The 17,480-nt window shown below is 42.3% G+C and overlaps 2 protein-coding genes across 2 annotated transcripts; both read right to left on the bottom strand.

Moving 5' to 3' along the window:
- Positions 1-6,901: 6,901 nt before the first annotated feature.
- Positions 6,902-12,976, bottom strand: ube2nb (ubiquitin-conjugating enzyme E2Nb). Its single transcript, XM_062382464.1, has 4 exons — positions 12,849-12,976; positions 11,230-11,476; positions 10,380-10,520; positions 6,902-9,243 (listed from the first exon to the last, which is right to left on the bottom strand). Exons 1-4 carry the CDS (start codon positions 12,876-12,878, stop codon positions 9,200-9,202), a joined length of 462 nt encoding a protein of 153 aa, XP_062238448.1. The 5' UTR covers positions 12,879-12,976; the 3' UTR covers positions 6,902-9,199.
- Positions 12,977-14,718: 1,742 nt separating this feature from the next.
- On the bottom strand, positions 14,719-17,250 carry mrpl42 (mitochondrial ribosomal protein L42). The gene is made up of 5 exons (XM_062382312.1): positions 17,108-17,250; positions 16,630-16,693; positions 16,285-16,369; positions 15,503-15,666; positions 14,719-14,822 (listed from the first exon to the last, which is right to left on the bottom strand). Exons 1-5 carry the CDS (start codon positions 17,178-17,180, stop codon positions 14,777-14,779), a joined length of 432 nt encoding a protein of 143 aa, XP_062238296.1. The 5' UTR covers positions 17,181-17,250; the 3' UTR covers positions 14,719-14,776.
- Between the last annotated feature and the right edge of the window lie 230 nt (positions 17,251-17,480).

Genomic DNA, 17,480 nt, shown 5'->3' with positions numbered 1-17,480 from the left:
CATCTCAGCAGCTGTCTACAGTCCCCCCCCCCCCCCCCCCATCCCTCCCCCGAGGTGTGGTGCTGGTTTATGAATGAGCTGTTATGCAAGGAAAAGTGACCTGAATACAGACACACACATGGGGGGGGGGGGGGGGGGGCAATTCAAAATGTAGTTGAGCAGTCCCAGATCGGACGGCGGTGAATGCATCGGGTCACATCAGGTCGTGTTATTATTATCACATTGCCGGTGTGATCGCGTCAAAGCCGGGGTTTTATCAAGATATTCGAGCTGTGGTCACCGTAAGCACCTGATAATAACCGGCACGGATTCCGTGGTCACACGTCTCGTCCCAGCCACACAGCACGGGACAGTAGATCCACTTCAGCTCACATCCCACAGAACAAATCTGTCCTCGCCGAGGGTGACTCGAGCGAGAGAGGGGAAATAAAACATGACACATTTTGTTCTGTTATGTATCTGTAGAGGTTCAAATCCGGGCTCGGCTGGGGCCTGTGCGTGTGGAGTTCTCTCTGGTTTCTTCCCCCAGTCCAAAGACGTGCAGAGGGACCCACCTGCACCACCTCAGCTCTGGATACCTGGTCATCTCCCTTCAACTGCCCAATCAGAAGCCTTCATGAGACGTCCCAACTTCTCGCTGCTTCCATGGCGTTCTACTTCCTGCTGGGGTCTAGGCACCAAAGCTTATTCCTCTGTTCATAAAAACTTCATTCCAATTCATATTTACTCATTTTCATTTGTTTCTCCTGAATCAGGTCATGGGTTTGCACCTCAGCAACACCTCATCATGACAAATGTCTGATTTAATCTTCAATCCTCTGTTTCAGAGTGGCTTATAAGGCTCCAAGAAATAATCCGATTTGGTTAATACAGATCCTGAAAAAGTGTAAATGTGTTAGAAACATTGGAGGTTTCGACCTGGTGAGCCAATGAGCTGTCACTCTAGTAGGTGTCAATGTTATCTCCACGCGCAAACCCACTCGAGCGTGACTCAGTTAAACAGAGAAGACATGTCAGACACTGAGTGGTACAACCTTGCTATCAGCTCACTGTGTGACAGGTTATTGATCAGCACTGTCTGCAGCAGCATGACTTACGTCGGTGTGACTCCCTCGGACGCCGTGATTTGTCAGCGGGGAGTCGAGTTTGTTTTGACGCTTGTACCTCCTCAGGCCCAACGCAGAAATCCAATGAATGCAGGTGAGGAGTTAATTATTTACTTTTTAACAGTGCTGGGAGAGACGACACAGTCAGTGTGTGTGTGTGTGTGTTCAACATCTGACGAGATCACTGCTCAGACGTACTTATTTCCAGTATCTGATCAAGGATCTAAACTAAACAACATGGGGATGTCAGGCTTTGTTTGCCTCATCGACCTCAACAACATCCACGGGGAATCCTCCATGTTTAATTTGTTGCGTGTTGATCAATCTCAGGCAATCCCAACAATCACCGGCAAGTGAATGGAAGGAGGAGATGAAAAGATGAACCACTTAAATGAGTACATGTGGAAGTGTTTGTGTCGGCATGAAGTTTAGTACAGAAAAATTGCCAGGAATTTTTTTTGGGACACTTGGGAAACCACCTTTCCCTTACATTCAGGGGCCTCCGCAAACATATAAAGCGCGCGCGCGCGCACGCGCACACACACACACACACACACACACACACACACACACACACACACACACACACACACACACACACACACACACACACACACACACACACACACACACACACACACACACACACACACACACACACACACACACACACACACACACACACACACACACACACACACACACACACACAAAGATGCCCTGCCATCCATCTAGTTGATGTTACTGTTAGGGGCCTCGACTGCTTTAAAGATGTTCTCTTATGACAGTTACATATATAAATAGAGAGAGCAGGGACGTAGACGGATGGTCCAGGACAGCATGTTCCCACATAGATGAAAAAACTCTCAGGAGGAATTCCTCCAACACACACACACACACCTCCATGTCATCAGAGGACATTACATTGATTTTCTGGCCTTATCCAGTAACACTCACCTTAAACGAAATCTTCGGTGATGATTTCAATGAATTTAGAGTAATACCTGGATCACGCATCCGCACAAACAAGGAAACAAAGAAACAAACCACAATCACACACACACACACACACACACACACACACACACACACAAACAAAAACAAAATGTACGTGTAGTAACAGGGCTGAGCTATATGTGAGGGGAGTGCAGCACAGCTGCCTGAAGAAGTTAAACACAAACAAACTATGAGCTGCCACCACACAGGAATAGCACAGATATGTAGTATATTATTTGCTTGGAAATAAAACTACATCAGTGTTCCACTGCAGATGTCCTGTGATGCTTCAGACAGAAGGCAAGGATTCCTTCTTTTTTTTGGGCTGCCTGACTTGACTTGTTCTCATGCATGAGAGATTAGTAAGGAGGGTTATGTAACATCTGGAGGGTGCAGAGGAGAGGGTATGACCGCAGTACTCCCCCCCCCCCACAAACTTCCTCTGCAGTGGGTCAGAGAGGAGAAGAGGAGAGAAAAGAGAAAAGGTGAGCAGATAAGAGAAGAGAAGAGAAGAAACGAGAATAGAAGGAGAGAAAAGAGAAGAGGTGCGCAGATTAGAGAAGAGAAGAGAAGAGAAGAGAAGAGAAGAGAAGAGAAGAGAAGAGAAGAGGTTGAAGGACAAGGGAGGAAAGGAGATAAGAAGGAATGGATAGACTTCGGAAAAATAATTAAAAACAAGAGGAGGGTTGGGGAAACAATGAAGATGGAAACATAAACAGAATAAAACACAAACAAAGGGACACCCACAGACACACAACCTGCTCCCATGGCAACTGTTAGCCATCGATCCACAGATCCGCCCCACACTCCATCGCTGCTGGTCAACACAGGTGTCAGGTTTCAGGTGAACGCTGACACCGATGACACACACGGCCTATAAAGAGGAAGTCAAGTCGTCACCTGTCACCTCGACACCGGCGGCATGTGACGAGACCGTTTTCACCTGCGAGTCGGCAGAGAAAGAGAAGATCTGACCCGTCAGAGGAGCTATGTTTAGAATGCTGGAGCCCTGGATTGTTATTATGTGCACGTTATTATGTATAAATGACCCTGTGTTCAAATGACATGTGTGAAGTTAGAGATGTTTGTCCCCCATCCAGGCCACAAACCACTGAATGATGGCACTTGGGCTGCTGGTTGCCAGATTTGTTTTTTGCTATTTGGTCCATAATCACCATTTACCACATGGGCCACTTTTATTACACCTTGCTGAGAGCACCGCGTGTTTACCAGAAAAGGTCACACATTTGTTTTGGGACATTTGGGCCACGAGACGACCAGAAGGGCTGCATCATTGCCCGAAGTGGCCCACACCTGTGTTATCTGGGCTAAACAGAGTGAGGAAGCTATCCTTTTAGGACTTTGCCTTGACCTCTATTCATTGTGTACAGCCTAACCTTAACCCTTACCAAAATCATGTTACCGCTAACATTAACCAGGAGCTTTTGCCTCACTGGGACCGAGCTTTGGTCCAGAGGAGGTCAACTGTTTTTGTGGACACATACCCTAACCGGCACCTTGACGACTAAATGCCTAACTTAAATACTTAGCCCAACCTAAACCTATTTCGAACCCTAACCCTAAATGCAAGTCTCTCACACACACACACAGACACACACACACACACACACACTCTAGCAAATTATTTATTCTTAGACAATGAGACTGTGTTGTTGCCTTCAGCTCTGAGTTGGCTGCTAATAAAGATGATTTCAAGTTAAACACAAATTTATTAGCTTATTTTTTTAGTAACTTCCCAGGGAATAATGACTGGACTTTGATTGAACAAAAATCTGGCATATTTGGGGGACTGTCTAAATGTGTTTGGGATCTGATGCAGCTTATTAAAATGTAAAGGGAGTGCCGGGACTTGGCGGAGGTATGCGCTCTACTCTGCATCATTCTGAGTTTGACATGGAAACTGTTGTTCACCAGCACCTCAGGAGCTATTATACAAGACACGTTATGCCTTGTTTGTTTAATCTGTGCATCAAGTGTTCAGCGTGAAACGTGCTGATGCATGTTTGTCTGGTTTAAATGTGCACAGAGCCAGCGGGGATGACAGCTCAATTCACGTGCTCTGTGTTTCGGCTTCGAATCCTGACTCCTCAGCAAACTGGAGGTAGAGTTTTATTGAGACTGGCCGGCTTAATGCATAACACCTGATTCTATCCTGAATGCATCTCAGTGCAAGCATACAGTACAGAATAAGAGTTAATGTAAAGTCTCCAATTAAACTTAGCCCGATCTGCACGTGTTTGGACTGTGGGAGGAAGCTGCAGAAAACCCAGCAGACACTGGGAGAACATGCGAGCTTCATACAGCAAAGGATTCATCCAGGAACCTCCTTGCTGTAAGGAAACAGTGCCAACCATTTTCCACCGTGTCAACCATTTGGATACAGTACTCTTTGTCTGTTTGTAGTGTTAAAATAAGAAAATTTAGATTTTGGAGTTGACTGAACAGATAAAACATGGAGGCAATTATTTAAAATCATCTTATGGAGGTTGTCAGGACCTCTCTACTTCTCTGTGCGGAAATGCAACGTATTAATGGGCTTTTATTTTGAAAAAGAACATATGTTCCATAATGTCTTGTAATCACACTGTAATCACCCACAAATAAATCTTACTTTAAAGTAACTGTCTCGAGCTTCTGCCTCATATATTCTACTCTCCCACGTTACACAATAAAGTCTGGGTGGAGGCAGAGCCCATGTTTCTCTGTGTGAACAACCATAATAACAGAGAATGTGCAGATGCTTGCGAGTTCCCAGAAAAACAATTATTACAATAACCAACCTCAGCTACCAACTTCCACTCAGGAGCAGTGTGTCACGCGTGAGCTCACATTTCTACATAAAAAAGGCCCAGAAGGAAGCGTGTGAGGTTATATTCTCCCCGACCCGAGGCTATAAATACCACCTGCACCACAGATCGTCTGAGGATGGACGGAGCAATAACAAAACCCATTCCAGAGATAACCGCCCACCCCCCCTGGGGACAGGTTAATATTTGTCAGATATCTCAGATAGCGAGTGGGGAATCGTTTCCTGCAATTCCACTCGCAGAATGACCAGCATACCAGCCCGAGTGACTCACTGTTGCCATATAAACTCCAGTTGGGATCGTAAAACATTGTGAAAGCTTTTTGGTTTCTGGTGAAGGGGACAGAGTGAAAACACGGACAGGTGGCTGCTGAGCTGCTGAGCAAGGATACAACTGGGAAGAGCCGTTTGTAGAGATGGAACAGGAGCCGATCCAGAGGTGGAAGATTAAACGACAGGAATTAAAACGCTGTCAGAGAAGCACCATTAGGTTTTATGAGGTGAGATATGAAGGCTGAAGTATGAAGATGTGTGGTCCAGCTACATTGAGTGTAGCGCCATCTTGTGACAGTATGTGGACTAGCAGGTGAAAGGAGAACAGGGACTTAGCACAAGTGGAATCAAACATAAAACATTAATAACAGCTCTGTTTCTGTAGCTGAATACTAATTCATATAGTTGCATATTTTTATTTTGATTGATGTAACCAGTTATGGCCATAGGACTTTTTCATGGCATCTGAATTTCAGCGATGTAAAATAGGCAACATTATTTCTGGATATGAAAACAATAAAAAATCTATATAGGCCAGGACTGAAAGCTGCAAAGTGAAATTTGTAACATGAATTTGATATCTAACACATTAAGTTTTCGAAATTGCTCTTCTTGAAAATGGCAGCTCGGAATTTATAGATGGATCTCAAATTAAAACGTGTCTATATTACCGGCGACCTCTATTCATGGTGATTGACTTTCAGACTCAAATCCTGCAGCTTATCTTTGCTTCTGTACTTTCACAAGTGAAAATGTTTACCGTGAAATCAGGATCTTTAATATAACAATTCACTTTGACGTCAGTAGCTGTCAGCCCGGAGCCATCGAGCGTCAGAGACGCAGGTTTCCATTCCAGTGAATCTCTGCAGCAGCTCATTTCACTCATGAAATCACTTTCTCTCTGGCTGAAAGCATGAATCAGTGCAGGGAATCACTTTAAAACCAGGATTCTATGTTTTTCCATTCTTTCCATTTTTTGGAGAGGCGGTGGTCTAGTGGCAGAAACTTGGACTATGGGCAGAGAAGGTCTCTGGTTCAACAACAAAAAGACGAACCTGGATTGATCTGTCCAAAAATCCAAGAGTCTCCCTACCCTGTCAAGTGCCCCTGAGCAAGGCACCTTACTCCCCCATCTGCTCCCCGAGCACCCTACATGGTCGCTCACTGCTCTGTTTGTCCTGCACCAGATGGGTCAAAAGCAGAAATTAAATTTCCCTACCTGCATGAGTGTGCCTTTGCTTGTCTGTGCATGTGTTTGGGACTAATAAATGCATCTTAAATTTAATATGATGAAAACATGAATTACATAAAATGAACAGCAGCCTTCAATATCCTGTGCATGACTCACTGCTGTGGAAGTGTTGATGCTTCCCTCAGCCGGAGAAGAATGATCCAACTTCCTGCTAAAAACATGTGATGCAGGTTTTTCCCAGTGTCTCGAGGACATTTCACAACTTCCTTCCACCTGTGGTGAGTTTTAACGATCATGCTTTTTACTGAACTCTTTCTTAAACAGATGATATGGGCTGTAATGTTAAACGTACTGAATGACTGTGCATTTAAAAAGCGGTCAAAGCAAACTCCATTCCTCAGAGACACATGTATGAAATGTGTGAGCTGCACAAATCAAACCTTAGCTGCACATTGTTTCACCTTTATGGGAACACACACTGAACACAACACAAACACGACGAGTCTCTTATGTACTTACTCAACTCAGTTTATTTACAGAGTATTTGAAGAGCCATGTATGCAAATGTACTGAAATTACCGACAGAACTCTTCTTCTTCTTCTTTACACATGGGGAGCTGATTCACAAGAGTTGGATCTCTCGATACCTTTGATCTAGATGCTTCAAAAATCCAGTGAGTGACTTGTTTTCTTTTTCTTTCTTTCAGATTGCTGTCAAGTTCCTCAGTGAAAAACAATAAGTTAACTCGGTTGTGGTCGTTTTTTCTTTTAAGCCGTGCTCCATCTTACAGACGTGAGTAAATGCAGCGGTTAGAAACAGTTATTTAATACTTCGGGGTCGGGACAGGACACAAACAAATCTAAGCCACACCAAAGCCTGCGATATAGTCCGAGAAAGAGCGAGAAAAAGAAAAAAACGAAATTAAGTTTTACTACAAAGTAACGTTACGGTCCTCCCTCAGATGAGCCATACAGAAGCAAGATGAGCGTGAAGGGTCTTAAGTTACTGGACGACGAGTCACACCGATCCCTCTAACGCACTAGCACAGTGACCTTTAAAAAGGAAAGCTCCAGCGTTTTTCGGAAAGCTGTTAAGTTCGACAATAAATCAACGCAGAATTTGATGCAGGATTTTTACATTTTCAGGGACTGCGGATTTCTAGCCAATAGGAGTTCTGTAACAGAGGACATTTAATGAGGAATATTTGAATATTGTATTTGTGTTATCACTTGTTCTACCACAAAAGTGCCTCCGGAATCGATGGAACTCACTTGCATAATCATCACAGATCGATATAGAAAGAGAAGAAGCCGGTTGAGAGCCGGTCCGGAAAGTCACGGTGAGAAGAAACGATAAAAAGCTTCAACTATCCCTTTAAAGAAAAGCACCTCAACTCTCGACAAAAAAAAAATGCCTGATGTGACTCTGATTCTGGTACATGCTTTCTGTTTCATTAACTCTGGAAAGGAAATAGAGAACAGGCAACATAGATAGCATGGACAGACAATTCAAAAAAAAGAAAAGAAAATCAGCTCTGATTCCTCCACTCTTAAAAACAAAAGAAAATTCGTTCTCAACACATCAGGTCTGCTACCTTTCTGGATGGGTCGGGAAAGGCTTCTGTTTAATTTTAAGGTGTGTGGAAGCGATTCGCTCACCCTCCCCAAACCGTCTGACCGGGGCTGTAAAGACTGATCATTGAAAGATGCAAAACAATACTTTGAATGAAGGAAATATCCACACGTTGATATTTCATTCAGGCGGCTGAACGTGACCGAAATAACAAAATCTCACATTTGAAACAGGTCGGTTTGGGATTCTTTTGGGCACAATCCTCATCTCATTGGGCTCATGCATCGAATCTCACAATAATCTGTCTTTACTTTCACTTTACGAACTGTGTTTAGATGTGAAAAGTGAAGAATCACATCTGTCCGGGCCATAAATTGACACGAGCCATCGCATAAATGGTTTTAAATGTTTTTCGCCCTCAGTTGATTAAGTCTTTAATTACAAATCTTACATTTCAGATGAAGTGACGGATTAAATAGGACTGTATTTTTTAAGTGGAACCCCTTTAAATTGACTGATTTCACATTTACTGTGTGTATGTGTAGTTAGTTTCACGTGTGTTAAGTGCCCCCATGAGATGACCTACAGTAGCTGCACCACCCATTTAATACGCAAGTGTTGTTATTGTCCGTATGCACAGACATAAAGGTGTGGAAGCTCAACTAACCTTTTTAGAGTTGAACGTTCTACCTAAAAAACTCATTGTGTTCCCTAATAAAAAAATTAAATAAAAGAGTACAGGGAAACGTCATTGTTCTTATTTGACTCACAAGTGGTGGCGTGTGTTGCAGCCGTGCTCCTGTGCGTTTGTCGTCATCTCTCGCAAAAAGACGGACAGATGTGTCGACAAATCAGGTGTGTTAAAAGAAGGGCAGCTTTAATTTATATTTTGCAAACGTACCAGTATGTACCCTACTTCAGGACGACATGTTGCATGGTGATTTTAAGACTGTAGTGGGGAGGGTGCCATCCTCTGCCCATGCATTTTAAATAGCAACACAGAAATAAAATAAAATAATAGTAGACGTCCACACATTAAACGCGTCTTCGAGGGGAGAATGAGTCACCCATTCTTTTGAGATAGATTTGGACTTATGATCTTGTTTTTTTTTTCTTCTTTTCTCGTTTTTTTTTTTTGTTGTTGTGTGTGTGTGTGTGTCTGTTCTATTCAAATGATGACATATTAGGAGTACATTTTGTGGATCACATTCAGTCGCCTCGTCTCTCTTCTTCTATACTTCGCTGGGGCCCGCGTAGAGCCTGGTCCATGTTCGGGCTGCGGGGAGGAGACACAGAGATAAAAATGCTTGTAGTGGGTGTGAGGGGGGGGGGGGGGGGGGGTGATGACGCAGGACTGGAGGAAAAGTGAGTGTTGCAGAGTGATCACAGACGTGCACAATCAAACAGCATCCTGACTGAAATGACCCTGGACTGTTAGCCTATCACAGATACACCTGTATATTGTCCAACACATGCTGACATGTAACCGATAAATATTTACAGAACATATTGCAGAAAACAGTGTCAACACACTACTATGCTGGTGTTTACAATACTCTCTGTAGCACGTATAGCCCGGCACATGTCGCAGCTGAGCAGCCAGTGGTTGTGTGGAATTAAGATAAGCAAACTACCGCAGTTTAAATGCAAGTGCGTAAAATAACAGAGAAAGAAAACAACCTCAAGCTTCATGAACAATTAACCTAGAAGAAGTTACATCACGTTTGTTATCTCAGACGGGAAAGTGGTTTCAATCTGTGTATGTCTGTCTATTAGAAGGATTACTCAAAAACTACTGAACCAATTTCCATGAAATGTTGTGGCAGGGTGATGCATGACCATGAGAACGACTTAATAAACTGTCCATAAAATCCTGATGGATCCAGGAATGTTTTTCCGCTTTCTTTGACATGGTCGAAGATATGGCATTAGCCTCGCAGGATGGATTTCTAATGTAAAATAATAACCAATGTCTAAGAGTCGTCTACATAACTGAAGTCTATTTTACGGTTACCACTATATCGCTATCCTGTTAACTGGACAAACTCTGAATCCTTCAAACCCCTTTCCTCTCGTTTTAAAATGCATCTTTCAATTGAAGACATTGTTGTGAAGAACTGTGCTGCTCAAGAATATGAGCCATTGTTTCCTGACTTATTATGACAGGCAGATGGAGAAATGCATCCAGTTACTCAAGCTTCCTGCCACATTTGTCAGATTAGATCACCAACACGGACACTGACAGGGTGTTGTTCTCCGCTCAAATCAGAAGAACTGTTATTCAACAAAGGAACACCTAAACTTAAACTGATCTCATGGTTGCATCCATCTGTCAACGTTTTTCTCAAACTGAAAATCTGCATTGGAGACAATTGCGGCGGATCCTGGGTGATTTAAGGGAGTGCTCCTCACCTGTCTCAATGGCATGGCTTTCGTTTTTCTTCCACTGCTCTGCGACGTCGTTTGCCAGGGGATCATCTGGATTGGGAGCACTTAATAACGCCTGGATAGATAGCAACACTGTACGGATCTGCAGGGCTGGAGACCACTTGTCTGTAGGGAGGAGGAAAGAAATACAAGAGAGACATAAATAACGGGTTATGGGTCAAATTTGGATAAACGAGGGAAACTTCAGGGGGACACAGCACTGGTAACAGTGGGGAAGGACGCTTATGCAACCACACGATGCCAGTCACGCACAGACAGAACCCACCAGGACTGCAATTGCTCAGAGATCCTCGTTTTCTAAAAGCTTAATAATAATGGAAACCAACTCAGGCTCCGTTAAATCTAATGAATCAAAATCGAGACAGTAAGAAACCTTAAGTGCAGATTAGTCTGCACCAATGGTCAGTATCTTAAAGAGAGTCTGGCAACCTCTCCGTGGTTGTTTGCTGCTGCTGCTGCTGCTCTCACCAAACAAATATATTATCTTGAGTTTGTAATTTAATGGTTGTAATCACATCTGCTCCCAGTTTGCTTTTCAATCATCCCCCAGTATGACATGGATCTGATTCCATACGCTGGCTGCCACATTTACAATCTGCTTTTCTACAATTCGAACCGCTGGTGTGTACTAGTGGGCTAATTTGGAGTTTACTATTAACAAGCTTTGAAGAGTGGTGTTCAACGCCCAAAAGAAAAAGACATAATAACAAACATACGAGAGGACAACCAGGATGATCTGGGTTGGTAGTTGTTTGCTAACCCATTGGGAATAAAAGCTTGACAGCCTTTGCATGTTGTACAGCGTTTTGCTTACCTTTCAAAATGTCTAAACATATTCTTCCCAGTTTGTCGACGTTGGGGTGGTAGATTTTGGTCATGAATCGCACTTTGGGAGCCGCCATGGGATACTCTTCTGGAAGAAATAGTTCAAGTTTAAATGTGCCCCCTTCAAACGGAGAGTCTTGAGGCCCCGCGATGACCACGTGGAAGTAGCGGGCGTTCCCTTCGTCGGGCGTGGCCGTGATCCCTGGAACGGGCTCCGCCATCAACCGCTGCGTCTCCTGGGGTCAGAGCGGGAAACACACAATGTTCAACATGTTTGGTCGCTCACACACCAAGGAAGGGAATATGTATGTTACTTGTAGGGAAGTGTACTATTTGTAGAAAAGTGACACAGGTTGATTGCTTAACGATGAATACTATATTTGTACATTAGTATAAGGAGATATTGACAAAAGAAGATACAAAATAACTTCCCACTACATTGAACCGATCATTTCTTAAATAAGATATATAATTAAGTTGTGTTTATCACAACTCGTGTGTATATTTACCTGCCAACTATACCTACAACACACAACTAGACATGAAACGAGTGATTTAAGTTGTATTGATTAAAGTTACTAAATTTATTATTAAATCATCATAACAGTTGTCCAAAAATGTACAACTATTGTCTGATCGATTGATCAATGAACAGTTTTAGCTGCAAATCAGCATTTAATCCATTTTTAATACAATATTTGGGTTTAAAGAGGATTAGAGTCGAGGTATTTCCTCATAAAACCCTGAGTGAGGCAAGCAGGGGACGAGAGAAGTGAAAATAAGGAAGTGAGACATCTTTTCATATGTTGTTTAGCAATTTCATAAAGCAGGTGCATCTGCAGTAAACATAAAGGGAACTGGTTGGAACTCGTTGTTAATACGATTGCCCTCTGTCTTGTGGCCGGGACACAAACCGCGGGTTTCCACAGTGTCAGCGTTAATTCTCAAGCTGTTTATCGGAGGAAGGAAATAACCTGAGGGGAAATTGCTGCTGGATGTGGCGGAAAAAAAGGATCGTGCCCACCGCCGGGGCCTGGTCCTGCGAGGGGGAGGCTCGGGGATGTGGAGGGAGGAGACCGCACCTCCACCGGCCCCAGCTTCACACCCCCCTAAGTCCGGTTAAACACAGTGAACGCTAGCAGGAGCTTGTTAGCTCGGTCCCGGGGCGGTTGGATGACCGGAACCTGCGAAGGGCAGCGCTCCACCTCAGCGCCGGACATGTGTACAAGTCAGCTCGGCTACAGCTGCTAGCCTAGCTTACCGAGCCAGTCCATTCATATGGCAATTTGACATCATGTGTTGATTCCCGCTGCAGATTAGCAGCCCGGTGCTAATGCTGCCACGACACAAACACCGAGCTACCGGAGCCATTAAACCCCCGCGACGAGCAGAAGGGAGCGAACGGAAGTGACAAACAAAACAATTGCAGCCGCGGATCACCAATGCTAGCTCGACACCTAGCAAGAGACGAGCTAACGGTGCTAGCCGCGTTAACGTCAGGCTGGAGACGCGGGGACACAGCGTCCGCGATCGGGACTAAAATGATCTTCACGACACAAACACGCAGGCTCGTTAACCTGTGAACACAACGTCGGGGGGAACATGTACCTTTATAATCCTACGAGGCAAACCGGCCATCTTGTGTTAGCTATTGTATTTTTAGCCGTGGACTCTCCTTCTCTTCGGGTCGTACTGACTGAGCTGCCGGGGCGGGGACAGATCACTCGCTCTTCCGGTGCTGCTCATAGCGAGAGGATGCTGCTGCTTGTGTATTAAATATGAACTGTATGTGTCAAAGCCATGTGTTGTGCACGTTCACACCTCTCATGAACTAGTTCAAAGTTCAGTTCATACAAATAAACATGAATAGTTCACGTTCATAGTTCACCATTTAATATCTGAACAAGTTCATAGTTCATTTCATTTCATAGTTTTAAGGTGGAGAGTTAAATATAAAATTATATGTAAAAAAATTGAATTAAATTAAATTAAATTAAATTTAAAAAAATGCGCAAGCACATCCTGCGCAGAAGCCTACTGCACACATCCTGCGCAGAAGCCCACTGCGCAGGAATTGCACGCATAGTTTTTTTTTCTTCCTGTTTTTATATTTAATTATTTAAATTGACATAGTGTAGGAAAATTTGCATTTAATAGAAGACATTCTGACAATTTTAAGGGTTCAGCTTGAAAATGGCAAAGAGTGGGAATTGAACCTGGGACCTTCTCACTGAAGGACAGCTACTCTACCAACTAGGCCAAACCACCTGATGATTATAATAGGAACTAAGCACTATAAAACGATTGACAAATTATCGTGTGTGTGTCCCTTTGTGCAGCGCGGCACATCGCAACAGATGTGCACCATTCAAAGGTTTATAGGAGGAACTTGTTTCTGCGGCACGGCGCCTGGCTTCGGCGTCCACTGTAAACCCGCCGTTAGACAGCGTCCCTCCTCAGGAGAAGGAAAGGTTCAGATAATATGAACTTGTTCACCGTTCAAATTCATTATTTGTCATTGAGGTGCGATCAGTTCATTGTTCTCATAAAAACGAACGTGTTCATGCACAACACTGTACCAGTACTACTTCTATATATAAGGTATAAAAACCATATATATAAATAGATGTATTATATATATATTAAAATATATATATATATATATAAGAACATTGATTACATTTTTTTTTTTTTATTAAATGAAATTAAATCCCCAAACAATGTTTTCAATAGAAGTAGCTAAAATAAAATTAACAAACTTTGACCAAATCTGTTGAGGCCTAAAACTGAAACAAGCAATGGACTAAATGTTGTAGCTGTGGTTTTAAAAAAGTCTTGTGTATTCTCCACAGGCTAATTTGGTGAATATCAACCTTCAGGACTTTGGTGGAAAGACCTTGTTTTAGTAATTTTTTAATTCTTAAATCTATCTATACCCGTCTGCATCATGTTATGTACATGACTTTGAAAACACACATCAACCGTTCTCCATTTGTTCCTGCCGTAGCTGGAAGTATCTTGGTTGTTGTTGCATTGCAGAAATGCAGTAGCATCAGAGGCTATTTTCCTCTCAGTCTATCTCTTAAGAGTAAATCAACAAGTAGGATGCATTTACTTTAAATGCATGATCAATTATTAATGGTGCATTTAATTCAAGTCCACTGCTGGTGTTTAATAGTTTAACTGCTCTGCCATTCCTGTTGCAGGTTTAATTTCTGCTGCAGGGACAGTAAAGATAAAAAAAATAAAAAATAGCAGCAATGTAATGGGGTCAGAGCAGATGGTTGGAATACAATTATTATGGTCCCACTCCATTAGATTTAGAATTAAAATTACAGGAGACAATATAGAGGACTCTAAAATCTAGAGCAGCAAAGTGATCAAACCAAACTAAAGAGAATAAAGTATAACTTTAAACTCATATACAGTAACTGTTTCATTTACAGCAGCACTGACTCACAGACCTGTGACACCCAAGTCAATATTTAACAGTTTATTATACATCAACGTGACAACAACTCAAACAAACATTTGTTCTATCTGTCCTTTGGAGGATTCTTCTTCATGCGTCTCGTGTGGTACCTGCAAACAAGGAAACAGAGGGAAATGAGTTTGGACCCGTATCCACAGAGGGAACTCTGACAGGGTGACACTTTTCTGCCAGCTCTCCCACTCTGACTCATAACTACAATAAAAAGGACAAAGGTCATTGCACACGTAAATAATGGAGCTGATAAGCAAACTGCGCAAGTCAATAAGTAGAAATGAGGATGAGTGACTCACTCCTATTTAAGTTTAGATTTGAGAAAATGTATCCTGACCTCTCATTTACTGGTCATGTGTCAGTTATTCCAACATTTAAAGCCAGGTAGGTTCATTTTCTTCCTCATTCTTTTATCGGTCATGCTGATTGGATCATATAAGAAACCCATGGATCTGAAAATGTAAGCGTCTCAGATCCTAATTTAGGTGGTCTGACCAAGTGGGAACTTTTTTGGGGGGGCTCTGTGACTTAGCCTGATCATAGCTCCCTTCATATTCAGTAGGTCACCTTTCCAGCTCCATATTCGTCTATGTATGCCAGCTATTTATATTCAATTTCTACTAATAGATCCATCTTAAGTAAAACTTACACACGTTTCCCACTGTAAATGCAAGATACATAAATGAATATGAAAAAGGGTCCAGAAGAATCCCTGTACTAGAGAGGACCCATACAACAACAGCGGTGTCACAGGGCCCTGAGTAATTTGTGTACTTACTGTCCTACTGGATACCACCGGTGTTTAGTGGTGAAGAACATCTTGCTCAGCTCCTCGATAGTCGGCCCCTTCTTGTTATTCAGCACCTCCTTGCTGAGTCGAGCCTTCAGGACCTGGTCGTGGGTCTCAACCGGGTTGGTTATAGGGTCGGGTCGTTCCACAGGCTGCAAAGATTTAGCATCGTCAGCTAGTTTTCCTTTTAAATATCTTAAATCTATGTTCCTTTCCAACAATCGTGTAACATTTTCCATCAAATTCTCTTGTACTGGCTATTTACATTGATCAATTTCTACTTGAGATACATCTGTGACAGCGGAGCGCAGACACGTGGACAGTGTTTCAGATACGTGTTGCTGTTGTGGTGTTTTTTTTATATTTAACTGCATTTTGAGAAGTGAGTCAATGTTTCGTGGAAGCTCCGGTGTGAGTGTGGGTAGCTGACGTCATTGTGGTCTCACGGTTCCACCTTGTGGACAATTTAGACAACCCAGGCCTCCTGCTGGTCATTTAACCTTTATAATTAGTAGGTTTATCTCCCTCTTTTTAGAGACCTAACAAAAACTCATGCACAAATGTAATCTTGATATTCAGATATTTGCCTGCACACCCTGTAACTTGAATTTCTGGATGATTTGAACGAGAACTTTGGAAGCAAAGTAGAAAAGAGAAACCAACGTGAGCTGACCTCTAGCTTTTTCAGAGGAAGAGTTTTAGGAATCTCAAAAAAAGATTCATTAGTTATCAGACAGAACATTGAAATATTAGATAGAAAACACGCTTACTAGTGTAAATTCATAAGGAATGTCGACGGTGGGGTGGTAGCACACAAAGGTTTTCCCATCTGAAGTCACGCCGATGTCCACATTACTAAAGCCAAGAGATTGGAGAGTTATTACTCAGATCACAGTTATACCTTTATCAATTAGTAACACATTGCACACTTGGATTTTAAAACAACAGCAATATAAAAAATCGTCTTAATAATATGTAGCCTCGAAAGAGCTCTGAAAAAATTATAAAATAAATTCTTGATTTCTGTTTGTTTAGCAGGTTAACAAGTGTTAAATAATGTTCTTCATTACAACTGTCCCATTTAACTTATATTTAAATTAGAAAGATTCAAGTACCAGTTTGGGCCTTGAGCTGAAGGATCACTGGTACTGGAATTGTGTCGAACTGGGACCAAACATCCTGCAACACAGATTTAACAAATAAATCGGAATACATTAGGGAAATTGACAAATTTCAACAACTTCGAAAGAAATTCAGCAGAATTTTTGAAAGAACAATTCACGTAGCCACTTTTATGTTTATGTTTATTTATGTTATTATAGATAAGGAACTGACACGTAAAGCCAAAAGGTTCTGACGCCTGCTAACAAGGCAACAACGTTAAAATACTATCTAATACGACATACTGTACTACAATACTTTATATATCAAATATACTGAACATGTTTTTAAACGTGTTGTCCTACTGATGATAATCTCAAGGTTAGCTCCTGTTAGCTTGTGCTGCCTTCACGGTCACAAACATTAAACTCAGTCAAAACAACAGGACGTGCTATTTAATTAACTTCTCAAATCCACATTGATAAAACTCACTCTGCACATGTCGCAGTGTTGTTCCTGAAGTGAACCGCGTTAAGAGGTTCAGTTTACACATAGGAGCCGCCATGCTCAAATCATAACGTGTCCGTCCCTGAAATGGGTCCGTGTTTGTGATACGATTCAATCACAATAGTTCCACTTTACGCGAGACCATCACGGAGAAAATTTGAAAGACACCATTAATTCGACTTTTCCATAAAATAAACGAATGTACTGCTTTAGATTTATACATATAATACACCAATATACCTATAATCTACTATTATACTGATGGTATAATGGGAAAGTACTATTATACTGATAATATAATGAGATCCAGATGCGGTATATTCTATAGGGAAACTTATGTGCTTGGTTTTACGATTTT

The sequence above is a fragment of the Platichthys flesus genome, chromosome 23 (genome assembly GCF_949316205.1).
Source record: "Platichthys flesus chromosome 23, fPlaFle2.1, whole genome shotgun sequence".
NCBI classification, from domain to species: domain Eukaryota; kingdom Metazoa; phylum Chordata; class Actinopteri; order Pleuronectiformes; family Pleuronectidae; genus Platichthys; species Platichthys flesus.
This window is presented reverse-complemented; position numbering and strand designations above follow the sequence as displayed.